The following is a 24399-nucleotide window of genomic DNA, read 5'->3' as shown; positions in this document are numbered from 1 at the left end:
TTATTGTCAGTGCCCCAAACCCAATCTTTTGAGCTCACCTATCCAAACCTAAATTTTGTTTTTGTTTTGAAAAATAGCAATTAAGCCCACATTGCTTAATTTTCAAACCATATCATAATTGAAAATTTGGAATGTGCACATTATATATGTGTGAGAGATTAAAATGTTTTCACATCTGATCAGGTATATTTCGTTCATATTTTTTTGTTATTTCGGTTTCTTATTTTTATTTTGAAATACGAGATACGCACATTAATTGTTTATATTTTTTATTTTGATTTATGTTGGTTTCGCTTTGATTTGATTGTTTACGTGTTTCTTGAAATTCAAAAGGCATAAGATTTTTGTTATTTGAGAAACGATGATTTGAGTTCTAGATTTCTAAAACATTCTATCTAATTTAGAGTCAAGATTGTTATAACAATTAGAGCAAAATATGAATTTAGTTAGACTATCATTTTTTAATGATTAATAAATCTATACTATTTAAATGATGAAAAAAACACTTGCAGCTGTTATGAATGATGCTATAATTAACCATTTTTAAAAGATAAAATCATGTAAGGTCAATTGTAATATGTATTTTGGTTATTATGTTTAATGAAATTTGTTATTTAAACGTATAGGTCATAGTTTATTTAATGTAACTTTGTTACCTATTCCATTTTGGTTTGACCCGATCCATTTTGGGTTGGCCCGGTTTAATTTGACCAGATCCATTCTAGGTTAACCTTTTTACACCCGCTGATTAAAATTTTTGGATCCACCACTAGCTCACGTATAAAGTATAAACACTAAACAATTGGAAAACTTAGTACTGCCTAATAAACAGAAAGTACAACTAGAAAAAGAATTAAGAGAAACTAAAAAAGACATGATGGAATAAGTCAAAAGCAAGGTGGTGAATCTGGGATCCCTTGATTTGCATGAACTTCTCACCTCATATCACAAATAGCACACCCGTAACCCCCGGATATACCGAGCCACAAGTTTCAAGTGACCCGCATATTACTAACCCATTGCTATCAGTTAGTTTCTTATAAATTAAATATTTGTCTAAACTCATTTGGTTTAACATTTGGCTAGCTTAGACTTCGATTCTCCCTACTTGTTAAACCTTTTTAGTTTCAAATAACAGTTTTTATAAAATAAAAATCTTTTCAATAACATTTTAAGGAAGTAATAATAAGGCTATTAAACAAGTCGTGTTTGCAGGTTGTTAAACCTTTTTAGTTTCAAATAACAGTTTTTATAAAATAAAAATTTTTCAATAACATTTTAAGGAAGTAATAGTAAGGCTATTAAACAAGTCGTGTTTGCAAGTTGATGGATGGAACATAACACAAACTTGAATTGGCTGGCCACAACATAAACCTTAAAATTGTGTTTACACATAACCTGAAACACATCATATTTTGTCGCAGACTAACACGAAAACATTGGCCTATTATTTTAATTTTTTTAAGCAATTATGTTTATATCAATCAAATTTCTTCACAGAAAATTTTTTTTACAAAAAGAATACCCAAATAGTTTAAAAAGCTAAATATTTAAACAAATGGGTTAAACAAGTTAACCAGCAAACCATTCAGGTTGACAAGAACACGACTCTATTAGCTAAACATGTTTGTTGATTCACAACCCCGCTTGGACTAAACCCAAACCCTGAATTTCGTATTAGTTCAGTCGTGTTTCCATGTCACGTCAGAAGTTCACACCACTAAGTAATAGTGCTTGGTTCCGTCCCACATCACGAGCTGTATATGATGTGTCCCGTTCATTTTAAAAATCAGATTGTTGTAAGTTAAGGCTCCAGGTAGCACCCAAGTCATGCTAAATTTTTAATCGGACTCCCTCACATATTCCGGATTATAAAAACTTTTTTAACCGGGTTATATTTGGTTTATTTTAACAAGGTTATTTAAACTTGCATGCAGTGATAAAACTGTGGAGGATTCGATGTTACTTAAGGGATAACAAAAGAAGATAATCAAAAGTGGAACTTGTGTCTTCAGTTGTGTGCGTTTATAATATATATTATGTTTTATCGATATTATTATATTGAAACCAAGTAGTCGATGCATTTCTGCATCAAGTTTGCTATAAGTTATATAATCGAAATAATGAAATCAAATGTTAAAGGGACAAAACAATGAGCTTTGGAACAAACGTTGAAAATACAGAATGCTGAGACATAGATTCCCATTATTTACACGATATTAAATCATGAACTAAAAACAAATATGTCACACCATCACCTACCACGAGAATATATGATGCTCCTTCATAATGTTCCAGATTTTCATGATTTGCTAACAAAACAACTATCAAACTTAGACAGTAAACGAACCAAACATTCAGTGGGTCATTTGTGAACCATTAGTTGCAAAGTTCATTTTTGATCATTTATTTTATTAACAAACCAACATGAACAAAAATCCTTGAAGAAAAAATTATATATTGGGATTAGCTAATCATCTTATATGGTTAAAGGTTACATGTTAATATTTTAGTTTATGATCTTAGATGGTTTCAGATTACTCGTTAAGAATTTCATCATCCAAAACCCAATCTCAACTCAGTCAAATAATCTGACTTAAAATATCAAAAACTCCAAAGTACAAAACTCAAAATTAATAAATTTAAGTTCTAACAAACTCATATTATTATTTGTTAGAATTATATAAATATAATATATTAATTTTATGAGAATTTCATATATGTCCTTACAAACTTCTAAACTATTATATGTACCCCAACCCAAATTAAAAATATCTCATATGCCCTCTATATCCGTTCAAATATCAAATTTACTGATTTCATTACAACAATTAAAAACATGACCATTTTACCCTTATTTTTCTTACAATTTCAATATTCTAATTTACCCATTTTTAACATTGAATTTTATAATTATCCACTAACAATATTTTTCTAAAAACTATGACACTTATTCATTACTAATGCAGGTAAACGGGTGCATTGGTTTCAGGAAACCGGTTTCCTATTACAATGAGCTTTTTTATCCCAAACAATAAGAAGCATACACATGGTCTCACATAGAGAAGCTCTTGCAGATATATTGAAAATGCAGATAATATGTAGAAGTTTATAAAAAGGTTCCAAACAAGTCACCTAACCATAAAACTGTCAAAAGAATGCCAGGAAACTTTCAATTTGGTGTCAATCATAACTAGACATATGAATGAAACAGAAATGGTCTTGCAGTAGAAGGGATTATTCAACGTTTCATGAATTCAATTCAACAAAAAGACTGACCTGAGGGTGTAGCCCGGTCTCTTTAAGAGTTAAAGATAGTTTGTCGGGACCGTATAAAACACGAGGGAAGTTGGTGGCAAGAGTGTAATTTCCAATTTCTAAGGAGCTTGAAGAATCAACAAAGTCATATAGAGACTGTATTGTAGCAGTGCAATTAAACCTCCGACCCTTGCGATCCCCATTTGGTAATCTCACCAATACCTGAGTTCATCCCATAACAAAGTTACCTTATATACATCAAGTCATTCTATAAAATCTTAATCATGTAAAATAAAAAACCTTTTTAAAAAATGAGTTAATTTTTACACGCTTGAAGACAAACGGGTGGGTCATTTTTTTGTTTTCAATAATGGGTTAGTCGCTACACGACATAAACCTAAAACAATATTTATGAGTTTGGCTTTGGCTTTTGGTTTAGGATAGACAGGTACGGGAGTCAAACCCGCGAACCCATTTAGCTAAACGTGTAATATTCATGTCAGCCCGATTGGTTCTTGGGTTGAGCAGTTTAACTCATTTATGAAATGGATTTTATGTAATAAATTAAATTAGCTGGGTATATTACGCCAAATTTAAAACTTAGAAAGAAAATAGACATAAGATGTTACAACTAAAACGTATTTGTGTTATAAACACTTATGTTTTTTGTTGTAAACTGATAATTTTATAAGTATAAATATGCGAATAAATAAAAATAAAAGTAAAAAATATCCAGGTTAAATGGGTTGAGTTCGTGTCAACTTGCGAGTATTTATGTCGCGTCCAGATTCATACGTCTGACACGATTTTCGGGTTCATTTCGTGTTCGGTTCTGGTCAGATTTTCAGATTGGTGTTGGGTTGAACCTGTTATATATTAATATGCGAAAAAATAGACATATTCGAGTTAAACGGGTCGAGTTCATATCAACTCGCAAGCATTCATGCCATTGCCACGTTTAGTTTCATATGACTGACACGATTTTAGGTGTCTGTATCTGTTTGGGTTCTTGTCATATTTTTGGGTTCATGTCAGGTTGAACCCACCAACCCGAGCACCCCTTATAGACTACTGCCTTGGAGTTCACAAAACTTAAGATATCAAACATTTGCCATCAAGCCTTTTAAAAATAACCCATTTTTGAAAAAAAAAAGATAGTTAGATTAGAGATAATGGAATACCTGTGTAACCTCAGGCCCTTTATCGGGTTCTGGGCCCAAAGACAAACCTTTCTCCTCACGCAATTTAGCCAATGCAGCTTCTCTCTCGGCAGCTTCACGGGCTGCTTTAACACGGGCCTCTTCTTCTTCTTTCTGCTTCCTCTCAGCTTCAGCAGCTTCTCTTGCTAATCTTTCTTCTTCTTCCTTCCTCTCTCGTTCCCGAGCCTGATGTGTCATTGTTAAAAGTAATAATAATGTTAAAAAATTAAAATACAAATGATTGCATTAAATAAATTATTGGATTAGAATATACTTGATCAGCTTCAAGTGCAGCTTGATATGCAGCATCTTGTTCTTCTCTCAAACGGATGTTGTTTAAACGTTCTTCGGCTTCAAGTCTTGCAGCAACAAGGACTGTTGAGCTTTCTTCTAGAACTCTCTGTAACAACGTAAGCATTTCTTCGGGCGATTTGGGCCCCTCAACCTACGATAAAGTATTAATTAACGATACAGCTAAAAAACAAACAAAAAGATAACATAGATATTTGGGCATTAGCTGAGGGCAGCCACTGTTCATCAATTTAACATGCGGTTATTTAATGACAAGACCTTTAAAGAACTGTGCAAATGAAGGGGATTACTAATGGTCAAAGGATATTGGATACACACTTCAAAACAATCACTTTTCAAGTAAAAGTTATGGTTTCCTATTGATTAGTAAGAGGTCGTATCTAAAAGGTTTTACTAATCTGTTATATAGCGTTAAAACTGTAGTAAGTTGATTTGTAAATAATCACTATTTAAATTTGAAGAAACACAGTATATAGTCATTCACTGATACATGAGTCATGACAAAGTTCATTCTAACCCCTCTCTAAGGAGAAATGAGCATACCAATTCTAGAAGTTATTAAGATATACAAAGTACAACATGTTAAATAACTGGTAGATAACAACACATACGTATTTGGTTTCTGGTTAGTAAGTACATCAATTTTGAGGCATTAGCTCCTTAAAATGCAACAATTGTCATTATCAAAATCCTATAACTACAATGATACACACTTTAACAAGATATGTTATACTCCATTAGCCCATCAACAACCATGCCTAAAAAAGATCAACAGTTCAACATGTAATATAAGCTCAACCACAGCATATTGCAAACGAGTAGACCTCCCTTCTGAGTGCATATAATATGCGCAAGACATATATACGATAAATCTTATACAAAAAACTCAACGTCTCACGCTTAATACTTTGGCATCTAATCCTCATGTTAGTTTGATAAACTGGGTACTTTTCATTCATGATCCACTAATCAATAATCAGTTCATTCACTAAGTTGCACTATACAGACATCATTTGTCAAGTTGACTACGTATATTTATCACAAATTTGATCCAAATTTGTCATTAAACTAAATTATGTGTATTTGGTGCTTGATTTTAGTCCCCAATCACAAGCGGCATATAATCAGCATGGTTAACATAACCTTCAAATATTAGTTAAAACACACATAATTTACAAACCTGCTGTAGTAAAGCAATCCTCTGATTGGTAGCCACCATAACCACAGCACAGAAAGGAAACCTCGAAGCTTTCAAACTATTACTCATCTTAAACCCTTCAGTAGTCCTAATACTCCCACCCCAAGCAACAAAATTCTCATTAATAAAACCCGACAAAACCTCCGAACACAAACTCTCTCCACAAAACAACGGTGTATCCGGATGATCCGGCGAGTGCAAGTACACAAACATCAGCTTAAACTCACGCCTCGACCGCTGCAACGCGTCCATAAAACTCTCAGGAACAAAATTCGGATGCCTATCCCCATACTCCCTCTCAAACATTGATATAAACTTCACCGCCTCAGACGCCGCGGCCGACGACGACGATTCGGCAGTACGTCCCGAAGTACCAAACCCTAACACACCTAACGAATAGGACAACACACCACCGGCAATCCAAAAACCTAGCCCAATCGCACTGGAAACTAACCCTAGGCTACCTGAAATGATCGTAATCGGAAGCGTAATGATCTTCCATATTAAACCTGGATCAACGTTGTTGACTGTTGCCGATCGGTCAACTCTCTCGATTGCATCGTTACTTGTTTCGGTACCGGTGGTGGCCGGAATATTATTATTATTATTATTATTATTATTATTATTATTATTATTATTATTATTATTATTATTATTGATGGTGTTTGATGAGGAGGTGAAGGTTTGGATGGCTAATTCGAGGTCCCAGCCATGGGCGGAGAGGATCTCAGTGCACAAATCGACGTCTTCTACGCCTGTGATTGCTTGGAAGTAGGATAATTTGTCTGCCACGTCACTCATTCTGGTTCGATCAGTGTAGAAGATGGTGAGATTAGGGTTTGGAAATGGTGTGTGTGATGAAGAAGATGATGAAAGATGAATGAATTTGTTCGTATTTTGAGATTTTTAGGCTTATCGAAAGAGCAGGTGAATGTGAATGTGAATCATTGTGAGTATTGAATAAGGGTGTTATGGTAATTTAATGGGATCCGTGGGCTTTGTTTGTGAAATGACGAGAGTGCCCTTTTTGATACTTTGTTATCAAAAAAGACAAAATATGAGTGGTTGTTAGTAATTCTTCATCATCATCATTATCTTACTCACTATATCCCACCAATACCAAAGCTATGGTAGGGTCTGAAGAGGGTAAGATGTAGACAGCCTTACCTCTACCCCATGAGGATAGAGAGGCTGCTTCCGATGAGACCCTCGGCTCGATAGTAGTTTTGCATCAAGCCTTGGACATAAGGCACATAGCACTCAATCATCGGGACACCGGCTGATTGGTGCATGTACCCTTGTCTTCCGGCTATCAACACCACCAAATGATGCCTGATTAATCTTCCGCCACTTTTAACGTTATTTTCACAAGATTAGTAAAATAACGCCAAAATTAGTGCAATTTCACTTTTGCTCACCCAAGGGTTCACACATATATACATTATATGCGCGGCGTAGTAGTTGTTAGAATATCGGTGTTACTTGCCTTGGCTAGACGTGGTATGGTGGTTGGGTCGATGGTATGTCTGATATGTGAAAAGGATGTTAAATCGGCGAAGCACGTGTTTGTGTCTTGCCAATTTGTGCAATCGGTTTGGAGCACTATTGCTACTTGGTGTAAGGTTCTGTCTATCTATGCCTTTTCCACCCGTGATTTATTGGAATTGTATAAATACTTTATACTACCGAAAAAAAGGCGAAAACGTTACATGCGGTTTGCTTGACGGTGATTTGATGTATTTGGAAAGTGAGAAATCTCGCAGTGTTCAAAAGGGAACTGTGACACCCGGTAAATTCCCAACCCCTTAAACTAAGTAATCAACCTAATAATTAGGTGATTGTAAATATTATGCGCGCCATGTTAGTCAGCGCGTGCATTTGTTATGTGCGCCCTGCGCGAGCGCGCTATGTTAAGAATCAGCGCGGGCACATTATGTGCGCCTGGCGCGAGCATATGTTAGAATCAGCGCGGGCATTTATGTTTGCCCTGCGCGAGCGCGCCATGTTAGTCAGCGCGTGCATGTGTTATGTGCGCCCTGCGCGAGCGCACCATATTAAGAACCTGCGTGAGCATATGTTATATGCGCCATGCGTGAATGATTTGGCTTTATGTTTTCATGTAACTTAAACGTTATGTTGTCTATGGGTTGACCATCCCGCATGATGCTAAGGCGGGTGCATCCTACATCGTTTATGCGCGTGCGGAAGGGAACTAACCTACCCGCATGGCGGGAACGTTGAGAGCTAGTTTGTCTGAAGCTCCAGGATGGAATTGACTTCAACATGACTGATCACTATGTTGAAATACCAAAACCACCTGGAGAATCTACAAATGAAACTCAAATGTCCCTAACTGCGAGAAGGTTACGCACCTACCCGCAGCAAAGAAATGTTCTACACGCAGGAAGCTATGCGCACCAAGTTATACGCGCAGAACACTTAGTCAAAATGATCAGATTTAAGGAAATTGTCCCCGCCCAAAAGAGGGCGGTTGCGTGTTTCAGAAAACTTCTACTTTTTACTGTACACTGTCTAAAGCACTGAAAAAGCAAACTGTAAAAGTCAACTGCCAGCCACCCACTCTCACCAACCACAGCCCTGCATGTCCTGTCCATATCAAATCAGAATCTTTAATCTACTTTTCTACTCTTTTTAATAAATAATAATAATTTCCATACTTTATCATCATTTCAAAAGATTACAATTCCCTAAAAGCAAGGGATTATGTTCCCTTGAGTTTGCCTATAAATTTGTAGCCTAAATTATCACCCAAAACACACTTCAAAGAACTACAAACTTGCACTAATCTTTTCCCAAGCATCCGTTGTTTCCAGCTCCGATCCTGTTACTAGGTAAGCCGAGATTATAACCTTGAGATCTACTTTCCAACCCTTATATCTTGATCTTAATATATATATTTGTTATTTAATCGTATTCTAGACCTTCGATTCCGAGGCCAACACCAAGAAAACCCGAATCTCGATTAATCCCTTAACAAGAACCACAGGTGAGTCTCACAGCCCCATTTTCACTGTTTTCACTATTTTAAACTGTTTTCGGGGCGAGGGACACGTACTTAAATAATGTTTTATCATGGTATACTTACAAGCTAAGCAAACGATTACGTGTTTAAGTTATGTTTCATGATGAGCAATGCGAACAATTATCTATGGTTTTTCGATGATAGTGCACCAGATTCGAGTAAGTGATCACTTTACCATTGGAACTCTAAGGGTAGGGACTGCTGGTTTGATCCGCCCACTCGTAGGGGTCGCACCTCTTACACAGACGAGTGCCTAGCATGTCACGGGGCAGTACTATGGGATTAAGCCCGCTCGTAGAGGTCGCTCCTCTTACGCAGACGAGCGCCTTGTTTTCCGGCACAACGTCCGCGCGTAACCCGCGGGACGGTATTACAGCATATATTCGCTCGTAGTGGCAGCGCCACTTACACAGACGAGCACAGTTTTCCAGAAGTGTCCGCGCGTAACCCGCGGGACGGTATTACGCTATTTTAGCTCGTAGTGGCAGCGCCACTTACACAGACGAGCACAGTTCCCAGAAATGTTCGCGCGTAACCCGCGGAACGATTTTATCAGAATATGTTGATAGAACTATGTTTTACCAAGCATGTGTTATAATGATGCTAACAGAATTATGTTTCAGAATGATTATGATGCAATACGATTTATCAAGTTACTAAAACTTGTGAACTCACTCAGTTTATACTGATTCAAATGTTTTTACGTGTCTTTCAGGAGATAACTAGGTAGCGCATGGAGTCACACTTAGAGCACCACACGCTGAACATCTAAAACAAGCTTTTTGGAAGATTTTGGTTTTATCCCCTCGATGCGCACGGTTACCCGCCGCGCAAGGGGATATGGCGAGGAAATCTTCAGTTTTATACTTGGATGTTTTTTTTTTTTTTTTTGTAATCTTAATCAATGTAATGTATTTGTATTAAACATTTCATGCGCAATGAAAATCTTTGAATGTTTTGCAATGGCCCGTGCTTAAGTATCAATCCCCACTCGTGCGCGCCCGGCTGTTTCCGCCGCTCAGGGCCGGGTGTGACAGATTGGTATCAGAGCACTGGTTATAGCGAACTAGGAAAAGAAGTTTTTAACCTAGACTATAACCTTTGGGGAATCGCATGAAATATTTTTCAAAGAATATTTTCAAAAGAAAAATCACACACGCACTTAGGAACACGGGTCACAGTGTCTAGAGATAAGAACATTATGTGCTCTGAGTACATGCGCTAAGTTTGTTGTATTTTCTTTTTATGAAAAGAATGCCTCCAACCAGAGCCAAGGGAATTACCATGACACCCGAGGAGCTCGCAGGAATAATCGCGCAGGCGATTGCAACGCATGAGGCCAGCAAGGCCGAATCTAGTCAGGGTCGCCAAGAGAACGAGACCCCAGAACCCGAATCAGGAGCCTTGGACAAAGGTTGCTCCTATAAAACATTCATGGCCTGTAGGCCTTGGCCATTCAAAGGCACCGAAGGAGCCATTGGGCTCTACAATTGGATTGACAAGATGGAGACCGTTCTCTCCATCAGCGGATGTAGTGAAAACCAGAAGGTCCTTTACGCGACCTGCATGTTCCAAGAAGCAGCTTCGTCTTGGTGGAAGCTCCAAGTAAAGACTTTGGGGCGAGAAGTTGCTCTTCACAAGACCTGGGAAGAATTGAAAGAAATGTTGATGAGAAAGTTCTGCTCTCGCGCAGAAATTCAGAGCTTGCAACAAGAATTCTGGAACCACACCATGGTAGGAACGGATATCGATGCCTACACCAATCGTTTCAACGAGCTTTGCCAGCTGGTGCCAGACATGGCAAACACAGAAGAAAAGAAAATCGAGAGGTACATCTTTGGGTTACCACCTGTCGTTAGAGTCCCGCTCAACGCCGCCGCACCTCCGACCTTTGACGAGGCGGTTGCGCGAGCCATCACCCTTACAAGGGATACGGTTCGTGCGGGTATGTTGACTGCTCGCTTGAACGAGCAGCGAACCTCTGACTCCAAGAGGAAATGGAACTCCCACCGAGGATCAGACTTCAAGCAGCCACCGCCCAAGAAGCAGGAAAGCACAAGGGTTTACGCGATTCAAGCCGCGGAACCATCAAGGAAAGGATACAGCGGGCCTTACCCATGGTGCAACAAATGCAAGTACCACCACGAAGGCGAATGCGCGAACGTCACATGCGCCAAATGTGGCAGACCAGGACACAAGACGGTGAATTGCCGTGCTAAAGAAGCTGGAGCCAATGACAACTGCTACGCATGCGGGAAGCCTGGACACTTCAGTCGGGATTGCCCACAGAAAGGAAACCAAGCTCGCGGGAGAGCTTTTGTGATCGGCGCGGGTGAAGCAAAGGAAGAGCCGAATGTGGTAACCGGTACGTTTTTGCTTAACGGTCATTATGCATCTATCTTATTTGATACTGGCGCTGATCTAAGTTTTATATCCCATGAGTTTAAAAACTCCCTGGGCTTAGCGACCAGTAGGCTAGACAAACCTTATACTATAGAACTAGCCAATGGTAGGCAGTTATGCGCGAATGAAAGGACTGAACAATGTGTATTAGTCATGGGAGGTCATGAGTTCAATATTAACTTGTTACCAATAGATTTGGGAAGTTTCGATATTGTGGTAGGTATGGATTGGTTGGTCGAGAATCTCGCGGAGATTGTTTGTCATGAGAAGCAGGTTCGGATTCCACTGTTGAACGGAGAAACTTTGATGATTCAAGGGGAAAGAAGGGGAGTTGCGACGAAACTGATTTCATGCCTAAAGGCGCGTAAGTGCCTAAGGAAAGGGTGCTACGCCTTCCTGGCGCATGTAGTAGAGAAAGGAGATGAGCGAAGAATTGAAGACTTACCAGTAGTGCGCGAATTTCCAGAAGTTTTTCCTGAAGATTTGCCCGGGTTACCGCCGCCGCGACAAGTCGAGTTTCGTATTGATTTGGTCCCAGGAGCTGCGCCAGTAGCTCGAGCGCCTTATCGCTTAGCTCCATCTGAGATGCAAGAGCTATCCAATCAGTTACAGGAACTATTGGATAAGGGTTTCATACGCCCAAGCTTTTCACCTTGGGGAGCTCCAGTACTGTTTGTAAAGAAGAAAGATGGTTCGTTCAGAATGTGTATTGACTACAGGGAGCTGAACAAGCTGACAGTCAAAAATCGGTACCCCTTACCGAGGATTGACGACTTATTTGACCAGTTGCAGGGATCCAGTTATTATTCGAAGATAGATCTACGGTCAGGATACCACCAACTTAGGGTCCATGAGGAAGACGCGCCAAAGACAGCCTTCCGAACCAGATATGGCCATTATGAGTTCTTAGTGATGCCTTTCGGGCTAACTAATGCGCCAGCTATATTCATGGATCTGATGAACCGCGTGTGCAAACCATATTTGGACAAGTTTGTGATTGTGTTTATAGATGATATTTTGGTTTACTCTCGAACCAAGGCCGAGCATGAGCAACACCTGAGAATGATTTTGGAATTGTTAAGGAAAGAAAAGTTGTATGCGAAGTTTTCCAAGTGCGAGTTCTGGCTTAGAGAAGTTCACTTTCTCGGTCACGTTGTAAACGAGAAAGGAATACACGTCGATCCTTCTAAGGTTAAAGCCATCGAAAACTGGGAAGCGCCAAAAACCCCAACTGAGGTGAGGCAATTCCTTGGACTAGCTGGCTACTATCGACGCTTCATTGAGAACTTCTCCAAGATAGCTCTACCTCTGACCGCGCTAACTCAGAAAGACAAGGCGTTTATTTGGGGCAAGAATCAGGAAGCGGCATTTCAAATGTTGAAACAGAAGTTATGTAGTGCGCCAATCTTATCCCTGCCCGAGGGGACAGATGACATCGTTGTTTACTGCGACGCTTCACACCAGGGACTCGGATGTGTCCTTATGCAGCGAGACAAAGTTATAGCGTATGCCTCGCGCCAACTTAAGACCAATGAGAAGAACTACACAACGCATGATTTAGAACTTGGAGCTGTTGTCTTCGCGCTAAAGATTTGGCGCCATTACCTCTACGGTACGAAATGTGTAATCTTTACGGATCATAAGAGCCTCCAACATATATTCGATCAGAAGGAATTAAACATGAGGCAACGAAGATGGGTTGAATTGTTGAATGATTATGATTGCGAGATCAAGTATCATCCGGGGAAAGCGAATGTGGTAGCAGACGCGCTAAGCAGAAAGGAGCGAATAAAAACGCTACGAGTCAAGGCTCTAAGGTTGACCATTCACGCAGATCTCTCTACCCGCATCCGAGACGCTCAGCAAGAAGCCTTGAAACCAGAGTTTGTTAAAAACGAATGCCTTGGGGGTATGATTAAGAATTTGGAACTAAAAGGGAACAACACTCGATATTTTGCCAACCGCATATGGGTCCCTCTCAAGGGAGGATTGCGCGAGCAAGTTTTAAACGAAGCTCACAAGACGCGATATTCCGTACATCCTGGCGCAGACAAGATGTACCAAGATGTTAAAACGCTGTATTGGTGGCCCAATCTTAAAGGCGCCATCGCGACGTATGTCAGTAAGTGCCTGACGTGTTCGAAGGTAAAGGCTGAATACCAGAAACCATCGGGGTTGCTTCAGCAGCCAGAAATTCCCATGTGGAAGTGGGAACAAATCTCTATGGACTTCATCACCAAACTACCAAGGACACCTGGGGGTTATGACACGATATGGGTTATTGTAGATCGGCTAACTAAGTCAGCGCACTTCCTGCCGATTAAAGAAACTGATAAAATGGAAAAGTTAGCCCGACTGTATATTCGAGAAGTAGTTTCAAAACATGGAGTCCCAGTGTCCATCATTTCTGATAGAGATAGTCGGTTCACCTCAAGGTTTTGGAGATCATTACAAGAGGGGTTAGGTACTCGACTGGACATGAGTACGGCTTATCACCCCCAAACGGATGGACAAAGCGAACGAACGATCCAGACATTGGAAGATATGCTGCGCGCGTGCGCGATCAATTTTGGAGGTAGTTGGGATAACCACCTCCCGTTGGTTGAATTTTCTTACAATAACAGTTATCACACAAGCATTAAGGCTGCGCCGTTCGAAGCTTTATATGGGCGCAAGTGTAGATCCCCACTGTGTTGGGCTGAAGTGGGCGACAAGCAAATGACTGGCCCAGAAGTGATCCAAGAAACAACAGACAAGATTTTTCAGATAAGGGATCGCCTTAAGGCAGCACGCGACAGACAGAAAAGTTATGCTGATATGAGAAGGAAACCGTTGGAGTTTCAAGTAGGGGATAAAGTACTTTTGAAAGTCTCTCCATGGAAGGGAGTCCCCCGTTTCGGTAAGCGAGGAAAGCTAAATCCGCGCTACATTGGACCTTTTGAGATCCTGGAGAGGATCGGTCCAGTTGCTTATAAACTCCGTCTACCCGCCGAACTCAGTGGAGTTCATGATACGTTTCATGTATCCAACCTCAAGAAATGTTTATCTGACGAAACGTTGATTTTACCGGTGGAAGAAATTCATATTGACAAACAGCTGCACTTCGTAGAAGAGCCTATAGCAGTAACCGATTGGAAAGAACAAAGGTTGCGCAGAAGCAGAATCAAGTTGGTAAAAGTTCAATGGAACTCAAGGCGTGGGCCTGAATTCACTTGGGAAAGAGAAGATCAGATGCGCATAAAATACCCACACCTCTTTCAGAATATGGCTTCTGCCAGCAACGTCTCCTAAATTTCGGGACGAAATTCGTTTAACGAGGGGAGAATGTGACACCCGGTAAATTCCCAACCCCTTAAACTAAGTAATCAACCTAATAATTAGGTGATTGTAAATATTATGCGCGCCATGTTAGTCAGCGCGTGCATTTGTTATGTGCGCCCTGCGCGAGCGCGCTATGTTAAGAATCAGCGCGGGCACATTATGTGCGCCTGGCGCGAGCATATGTTAGAATCAGCGCGGGCATTTATGTTTGCCCTGCGCGAGCGCGCCATGTTAGTCAGCGCGTGCATGTGTTATGTGCGCCCTGCGCGAGCGCACCATATTAAGAACCTGCGTGAGCATATGTTATATGCGCCATGCGTGAATGATTTGGCTTTATGTTTTCATGTAACTTAAACGTTATGTTGTCTATGGGTTGACCATCCCGCATGATGCTAAGGCGGGTGCATCCTACATCGTTTATGCGCGTGCGGAAGGGAACTAACCTACCCGCATGGCGGGAACGTTGAGAGCTAGTTTGTCTGAAGCTCCAGGATGGAATTGACTTCAACATGACTGATCACTATGTTGAAATACCAAAACCACCTGGAGAATCTACAAATGAAACTCAAATGTCCCTAACTGCGAGAAGGTTACGCACCTACCCGCAGCAAAGAAATGTTCTACACGCAGGAAGCTATGCGCACCAAGTTATACGCGCAGAACACTTAGTCAAAATGATCAGATTTAAGGAAATTGTCCCCGCCCAAAAGAGGGCGGTTGCGTGTTTCAGAAAACTTCTACTTTTTACTGTACACTGTCTAAAGCACTGAAAAAGCAAACTGTAAAAGTCAACTGCCAGCCACCCACTCTCACCAACCACAGCCCTGCATGTCCTGTCCATATCAAATCAGAATCTTTAATCTACTTTTCTACTCTTTTTAATAAATAATAATAATTTCCATACTTTATCATCATTTCAAAAGATTACAATTCCCTAAAAGCAAGGGATTATGTTCCCTTGAGTTTGCCTATAAATTTGTAGCCTAAATTATCACCCAAAACACACTTCAAAGAACTACAAACTTGCACTAATCTTTTCCCAAGCATCCGTTGTTTCCAGCTCCGATCCTGTTACTAGGTAAGCCGAGATTATAACCTTGAGATCTACTTTCCAACCCTTATATCTTGATCTTAATATATATATTTGTTATTTAATCGTATTCTAGACCTTCGATTCCGAGGCCAACACCAAGAAAACCCGAATCTCGATTAATCCCTTAACAAGAACCACAGGTGAGTCTCACAGCCCCATTTTCACTGTTTTCACTATTTTAAACTGTTTTCGGGGCGAGGGACACGTACTTAAATAATGTTTTATCATGGTATACTTACAAGCTAAGCAAACGATTACGTGTTTAAGTTATGTTTCATGATGAGCAATGCGAACAATTATCTATGGTTTTTCGATGATAGTGCACCAGATTCGAGTAAGTGATCACTTTACCATTGGAACTCTAAGGGTAGGGACTGCTGGTTTGATCCGCCCACTCGTAGGGGTCGCACCTCTTACACAGACGAGTGCCTAGCATGTCACGGGGCAGTACTATGGGATTAAGCCCGCTCGTAGAGGTCGCTCCTCTTACGCAGACGAGCGCCTTGTTTTCCGGCACAACGTCCGCGCGTAACCCGCGGGACGGTATTACAGCATATATTCGCTCGTAGTGGCAGCGCCACTTACACAGACGAGCACAGTTTTCCAGAAGTGTCCGCGCGTAACCCGCGGGACGGTATTACGCTATTTTAGCTCGTAGTGGCAGCGCCACTTACACAGACGAGCACAGTTCCCAGAAATGTTCGCGCGTAACCCGCGGAACGATTTTATCAGAATATGTTGATAGAACTATGTTTTACCAAGCATGTGTTATAATGATGCTAACAGAATTATGTTTCAGAATGATTATGATGCAATACGATTTATCAAGTTACTAAAACTTGTGAACTCACTCAGTTTATACTGATTCAAATGTTTTTACGTGTCTTTCAGGAGATAACTAGGTAGCGCATGGAGTCACACTTAGAGCACCACACGCTGAACATCTAAAACAAGCTTTTTGGAAGATTTTGGTTTTATCCCCTCGATGCGCACGGTTACCCGCCGCGCAAGGGGATATGGCGAGGAAATCTTCAGTTTTATACTTGGATGTTTTTTTTTTTTTTTTTGTAATCTTAATCAATGTAATGTATTTGTATTAAACATTTCATGCGCAATGAAAATCTTTGAATGTTTTGCAATGGCCCGTGCTTAAGTATCAATCCCCACTCGTGCGCGCCCGGCTGTTTCCGCCGCTCAGGGCCGGGTGTGACAGGAACCGAACACTCTAAGTTGCGTGATTGGTGAGATAAAAGCGCTAAGTTTTTTGTGGGTGAAGAGTAGGTCCAAGTGGTTGGGGTTGACATGGGGAAAGGTGGCGTGCGTTTAATTTTGTATAAAATGTAAGTGTAACTGGTAGGATTAAGGTTTTTGGTTTGGTGTGGTCATGTTGTTTCATTGTATTGGTGGACTTAGCGTTTTTAGTATCTTGCTAGTTTGTGCTATTTATGTATTAATAATATATTTTGTTTGTCGTTAAAAAAAAAGTTGGTGGTGGGTGACGGCGGTAGGGGGTCAAATGGTATGTTAGGCTTGAGGTGCATGGGGTAAGGGAATGGATGTGAGAATGGAATAAACGAATAAATGAAATGAATAAAGAAGTGAAACGGGTCATTATCAATTCATTGTCTTGTTTGGTTACCATCATCATCATCGTACTCAGTATATCCCACCAATAGCAAAGCTATGGTAGGGTCTGAGAAGGGTAAGATGTAGACAGCTTTACCTCTACCCCATAGGGATAGAGAGGCTGCTTCCGGTGAGACCCCCGGCTCGATAGTAGTTTTGCATCAAGCCTTTGACATAAGACACATAGCACTCAATCATCGAGACACCGGCTGATTGGTGCATGTACCCTTGTCTTTCGGCTATCAACGCCACCACATGATGCCTGATTAACCTTCCGCCGCTTTTAACGTTATTTTCACGAGATTAGATAAATAACGTCAAAATTAGTGCCATTACTTCATGGTGTGAAAGACAGAAAAGAACGAATGATGTGGAGGTGGCAATGGTGGGTGGGGTGGTGGTGGGTCGTGGGTGTTGGTGACGATAGTGGCGGTCGGTGATGACGGTTGGTGGTGGCATGTTTTGTGGCGGGTGGTGGCGGTTAACAGTATGGGCAATGGGTGTCGGGTGGTGGCGAGCAATGGTGGTTGGCGGTGATGGTGGTGGTGGTAAATGGAGGTAGCGTTGGTAGTTGTGGTAATGCTGGGTGGTGGGGCGGTGATGGTCAGTGGTGGTGGTGGCGGAGGCGGTGCCGCGGTGGTGGTGGTTAGAGGGTGGCAGAGGTGATATAGGTTATGTATAGTGAAAGAGTGAATGAAATAAAAAATAATATATATGAATTTGATAGTCAAGTCAAGGGATGATTTTAAACCGGACAAATAAGATGACTTGCTTTTGTTTACTTCGGACGGTAAAATCTGTTTCTAACACTTTTAAAAGTACCACCGGTTATGTGTTTTAATTTGAATAATACAACATAAAATCTAGTGTAACAACATTCATGTTCATGTCGCAAGGTGGTCTAATGATAATAATTGGCTGAACAATAAATCGCTGATGGAGATTTGACTGCACCCACGAGGCTCTAAACGAAGGTTTTAGGCATTAATACATCGGCTAAAACACATGCATCCTTGTTAATACATAGGCGTTAATAAATGGTGTAATCAGCTGAGGAAACCGATGTGAAATCAAACCAGAAGCAGCTTTCCAAGTTACCAATTTGGTTTGAAAAAAGATATAAAAAACATATTGGCTTCGCCCTGGAGACCTTCAGTGTGTTAGACTGACGTGATAACCAACTACACCACGAAACCATTTGTATCTCAAGCTTTACGAATATCATAAAACTCGTTACAAATTGTTTTGTTGTTCTAAATTTTTTTTTTTAGAAGATAGCATTCTTTTATTTTTAAACTCAAATTCTAAAATAAAATGGAATGGTTGGGAAATGGTAGTTACGCTTTTACATACCAATTAGCTTATGATTCGACATTGATTGTGAAGAATATGTTTGTATTGAGGACTCATGATTTCCTTTTCAATACGTTGTAACCTGCGGATCTTTTATACTTGAATTCAATCTTAATGTTTCTAATACACAGGTTTGAGAAAGGTAATGTTAGATATAATTGGATTTTGTTGTCAATTATGCACATGTATAGCTCGTTGTTTTTCTCTAAGAGAAACGTGTGATTACTTTTTGAATCCAATAACCATGTCAGAAAGATCACGGCTATAGTTAGGAGTTATGTGGCACAATGCTAACGTATCAAATGTAACCCATGCTTCACACGTCATTAATGAAACACCTAATTACTTTTGACGTATGGGTAACACCTCTAGCATATCACCTTTCATATCATCAACAAACAAAACTTTTTGAATCGCGCGGCAAACATCGGCTGATGAGGCTAGTAGGGCCCTAGTCCTGTAACCTTTTAGAAGAGGGGGGGGGGGATTGATAACTCCAACTTCTCCAAACTAAGAAGTCACGACGAGCTTCACAAAGTTGAAACCATACACAAATAAGCTCCGCTCATGTTCCGTTACTTTCTCCTATCTAGCTACTACTCAAAGCATGTAAGTTAGACAATCTGAATACTAATTTTCTGGCAATTTAAACATGTAATACCAAAAGAAATCTTCATCATGGGCTTTTCCTTTATTTAAAATGGCGATCCAAAGTGATTTTTCGTGATCTGTCATTAGATGGCATTACCAGCCTATCAAAAGAAGAGGGTAGCATGACTCGTCGATTCGGTATGGCTCCAATTCATTATTTTCACAGAAACCCTTCCTCGATTCGGTGAGTCTTATCAGTCTAAGTCACCCATATATGTTAAATGTTGTAGTGGGATCCTTTAGTGTGTAAATTCGTTGTTACTCCTCCAGTTAACCCATATATACTTTGTTGCCAAATGAATGTTGTGCACATACTTTATTTTGTATATATTATCATTAGTAACAATACATTTTAGAAAAAGTAAAAACTACTCTAAACATAAAAGAGAGATCAGAAATATACAAGAATCTTACACCACCTAACAAGTCATTTCCACACTCAAAAAATTCTCAGCTCTCAATAAAACAAATTATAACACAAAAATTATCCAGTTATTACGCCTGCTAAAACATCCGTCCTACCCCTTGCAAAAATTGTGTAAACCACCCGAATAGCATCAAGCCATGTATCTAGATATTCCCACGAGTCTGCAATCTGTGAAATACATATAAAAAATAAATAAAAAATAAAAAAACACAAAAATGATCACTTTCAGAGTATAATTATATAAGGTATCATAGTAACCTAGACATATACAAATTTAACCTACTTTTGAAGAAAATATAGCTGGTAGAAGAAAAACAGACTCAACAATGTAAATTTCACGTATAAATAAAAGAAAAAGGTAAATAGGTCGTAAGTTTTGTACATTTCAAAGCATTTATGATGATATAGAAATAAAGACTGGTGAACACTCAAGTATAAATAAAACAAAATGAGTAATTGATTATTCTTATGATTCTCATAAATGAATCAAAATGATATATTATGAAAAGAGGGTAGAAGATGTAAAATACCAAGAAAGTGGGCCCATGTATCGTGTCGATGCAAATAGAAGGACCGGGAGGCAAAGTCAAATCTGCACATGCTGATACCGACACAATATCCGGAATATCAATCTTAATTACCGGTCTGCCATTACTTGTTCTATCGTGTCGTTGCTCACCATTGTGTAACTGTAACATATTATTATTAAATCCAAGTACATGAAGCATGACTTACGACAACCAAATCACACACACATGCGTACATACATTAATATTAAAAAAACAAAAAGAAACAAGATTTAAGAAAACCGAACATACCTGTTGAAGCCCTTCATGGTTCAAAACAAACTCAAACCGCTTCCATTCACCATGTGGAGCAATTGGATTTCCCACTGGCGGAGCAGTAAGATATCCAACCTTTAAATAAGGCAGCGGCAGCTAAAATATATATAAAAAAAAGAATTTAAAAAAGATAGAATACAATAATACAAAGGTGTAATTATGAATTTCTATATATATTGTAAAATATACTGACCATGGATCGCACAAGCTTCAAGGCACTTGTGTAAACCTGTAAATATAAGTACTCAAGTTACATTCATAGGATGCACTGATCAATATGTTTATAGTTACCCAACAGAAAAACAAACGTGCATAAAAATAATTAAGAATAAAAAGATATTTACCGAGTAATTTGGCTTTAACGCATGAGCAGCAGCAATGTAGATAGCAGATTGACTGTATAACTCGTTTGGGGAAACTTCATGTCCACCCATTGTGCCACCTGTTCTTGATGTATCTTCTGCTAATCCATACTACATAAAATATGCCAAATTAATATTATCCCAATTAGAAAAAAAGATATATAAATAAATAAAATGTGGGTAACTAACCAAAACAGTGCCAAGATTGTAGATGGCCCTATGAAAATCAAATTGCAACTGTATCGCCGCACGAAACTGAGTTGAAGAAAATATATGTTATTAGGAAACAAATACATATCATTAAGAATACACAAAAATCTATCTGTGAGCCATGTGGTTAAAATTGTTGATGTATTGTACCTTACTTATTGCACTTTTCACTATTGTCTGTTTTTCACGTGCAGGAACGATTGCACTCAGTTCCTGCAATACCAAATGACGATATATTGATATTAAATATCAATATACAATTATCTATATAGAAATAAAATCACTGTGTATTTTCAAGTTAATGCAACTAGAAAGTTTTAGAAGAACCTGTAAAGCAAGACCCCAGTTGTTAAGAGCCTGGAAATGATCATGTCAAGAAGTCATAAACTCATAATCGACGAACAAAAAAGGCACTACTTTTACAAAAAAAAAAATAAGATAGATAATGAATAAGGGTATTCAGAGTTACCTGAGGACTGTTCCAATTTAGTTTAACAGCTTTTTCATAATTATTTGTTGCCTGCAATATCAAAAAGACAAAATTCAAAATGCATGCATTTCACCATCTCCATAAATTGTTAGCATGGGGAAAAATAATTTATGTGTGTCAATCATGCCAGGTTGGTGGGTTGACGGGTTACAGGTTGGCGGGTTGAATAGCTCAACCAAAATATGACCCATTTTGTATCAGTGTCAAAAACATCAACCCTAAGCCGCACACACTTAAAAGTTAAAATCATGTAGTTTAACCCATTATTTATAACCATGTCAAACAGGTTGGCATGCTATAATGAAGTCGTAAACATGTTAACTAGGTTGGTGGGTTATAAAAAAAAAAGGCAACCAGTTTAACTAAACGCGTTAAACCTGTCAACCATAACACGACCCATTTAATCAAAAAATAAAAATTGATTAAAGTCAACCAGAACACGACCCGTTTCTCAAACAGGTTAGATACGCCAACCCAAAATTTGATTATTTCCATGTCGTTTACGAGTTGTGTCAAGATTGCCACCTGTAAAAATATCATAATTTAAAGGTCTAACCTGCTTCCATAACTCTTCAGCTTCCTTCGTACGCCCCCGCATTTTGGCGCGATCAGATATGGCAATAGCCCAGTTATAAAAAGCCTGCAATTATAGAACATGAATATAGTGACATGTGGAATATTTTAAATTCAATTACCTTATCAGAGTACAAACATCATGTAACTAAATTAAGATGCCATATTTCATGATCAGTCTTATACTCTATAGTTTATACTACAGAGATTGAGATACATACATCGTGAAGTGTAGGGTTTAAACGCGTAGCTTCATCATACTTTTTGCAAGCTTCTTCAAGCAAAGCATCTTTGGACGGTGAACTTGTATCAGAGTTAACATTATCTGCACTTTCCTGAAATGCATCAAAAGTTATACATACTTTTGTCAGAAGTATTACATGATTACAGGCAACAGCACGCACATCTATCTTTAATATAACTTGGTTGCATTGGTACACCAATTACCTGAAGAACCAGTGCCCAGTTATAAAGTGCATCATAATCATCTGGATTTCTCTCTATTGCGCTGGCATACCTAAAACCAAAAACAAACCATAAATAAGCATACAACCTAAAATACCATTAAACATAAGATCCAAAAGTAATAAAGCTTATTATGATCAGTTCAAGATTGAATATAATTATGTACTAAGAAATAATATTATTATATAAGCATAAATTATGAAAAATAGGGCTACCTTCTAGCCGCATATGTAAGAATCCGTTGCCTTGACCGACCTTCCTCATCAGATCCCGTGACACTATTAATCAACTCCATTGCAGCACTATTTTTTTCTGTGTGCTGTTGTGTGCTTTCTTGACTACATAAGTTCAAACACATGTCCAAACACCAGCAAATGTATCAATATATGGTAAAATTCTCAAAATGACCAACTTTAGGAGAGAGAGTCCAAAAATGCCCGTCGCTTTTGCTAACTTCCAAGAATAACCCATCCCAACTTCATCGTCACGCTTAAATTCCGGAGTCAACGATAAGTTACAAAGACCAATGAAAAACTGACTCGTAGGCATCCAAAGTCACTTTCACGATGAGTTTTGAGCTCAAACTCATCTTCACGGTGAGCTTTGACCTCAAACTCATCTTCGACGATGAGTTTGGACGCCACGTGTCATCCCGTCATTGGCAGATGAATCTCATAGTCCGACACACATATCGCATAGCCACAATTGGATTGGGAACAGGCTATTTCTGGAATTAGGCAAAACGACGGTTCAACACGGCGGGTCATTACGGGAAAATTCCCTCAATATATTTACTAAAACAGAACCAACTAATAATCTGTTCAATTGCTCTAATTACGAATATCAACAATAATATCCAAATTAGGGCAAAAAGGTAACCTATGACGATCAGCAGATTCAGAGTGTTGATCATCATCATCAGCGTCTCCATTCTTCAATTCATTCAGCAACTCTCTCATAGTGAAAGTTCGATTGCCTTGGTCTTTCTGGGCCGGTGCATTGTCGTTTGCAAGTTTCGGATCTGCATCCTCCGCAGCAATATTATTATTATTATTATTATTTGATTGGATCGGTGGGTGAACGTTGGAAGAATGACCGTTGGATGTATCAGTTGACTGGATCGCGAGATCGGAATGTTCGGCATCACCCCCGTTGGTAGACATCGTTGAATTGAATTGATGTGTAGATCCAGTGAAAATTAGTGGACTCAGTCTCCCTGAAATCTAGACAGATAAGACTGCAACTTCTCAAACTCATGTGCTTCTTTAGGATTACTTTCAAAATTAAATTGTATTTTTTTTAAACGAAATGAACGAGCAAAGGACGGTATCCCGGGTAACTTAATAATAAAAGGAGACCCCATATGTATGTGATTGTAGACAATGTTTAGTAGCTTAAGCTCGTCTTCTCTTGTTTTGAGTAAAACTCGTTGTTAGAAAGCCCACTACGATAAAATCCGGCTGGGATCAAATTCCAATTTGAGACCTCACGGTGTTCCATTTTATATTCCCATTGAGATTGAACCTAAACTTGTGCTCAGGAGATAGTTGTTCATATACTGATAATCGGAATC

At 39.3% G+C, this 24399-nt stretch overlaps 2 protein-coding genes across 2 annotated transcripts; both read right to left on the bottom strand.

The window, feature by feature from the left end:
- Positions 1-3055: 3055 nt before the first annotated feature.
- LOC143563369 (plant UBX domain-containing protein 10-like) lies at positions 3056-6911 on the bottom strand. Its single transcript, XM_077050923.1, has 4 exons — positions 5950-6911; positions 4732-4902; positions 4440-4643; positions 3056-3480 (listed from the first exon to the last, which is right to left on the bottom strand). The coding sequence occupies exons 1-4, from the start codon at positions 6766-6768 to the stop codon at positions 3250-3252; spliced, it is 1425 nt and encodes a 474-aa protein (XP_076907038.1). The 5' UTR covers positions 6769-6911; the 3' UTR covers positions 3056-3249.
- A 12862-nt stretch (positions 6912-19773) lies between these two features.
- On the bottom strand, positions 19774-23989 carry LOC143563371 (protein HLB1-like). Its single transcript, XM_077050925.1, has 14 exons — positions 23706-23989; positions 23042-23164; positions 22809-22878; positions 22583-22696; positions 22345-22428; positions 21768-21818; positions 21626-21655; positions 21449-21511; positions 21278-21343; positions 21071-21199; positions 20920-20955; positions 20703-20822; positions 20415-20573; positions 19774-20052 (listed from the first exon to the last, which is right to left on the bottom strand). Exons 1-14 carry the CDS (start codon positions 23987-23989, stop codon positions 19942-19944), a joined length of 1440 nt encoding a protein of 479 aa, XP_076907040.1. The 3' UTR covers positions 19774-19941.
- Between the last annotated feature and the right edge of the window lie 410 nt (positions 23990-24399).

Source organism: Bidens hawaiensis, unplaced genomic scaffold, assembly GCF_021521415.1.
Source record: "Bidens hawaiensis isolate Kalapana, Puna unplaced genomic scaffold, B.hawaiensis_p1.1 tig00021374_1, whole genome shotgun sequence".
NCBI lineage: Eukaryota > Viridiplantae > Streptophyta > Magnoliopsida > Asterales > Asteraceae > Bidens > Bidens hawaiensis.
Note: the sequence above shows the minus strand (reverse complement) of the source record. Positions and strands in the feature narration are given on the sequence as shown.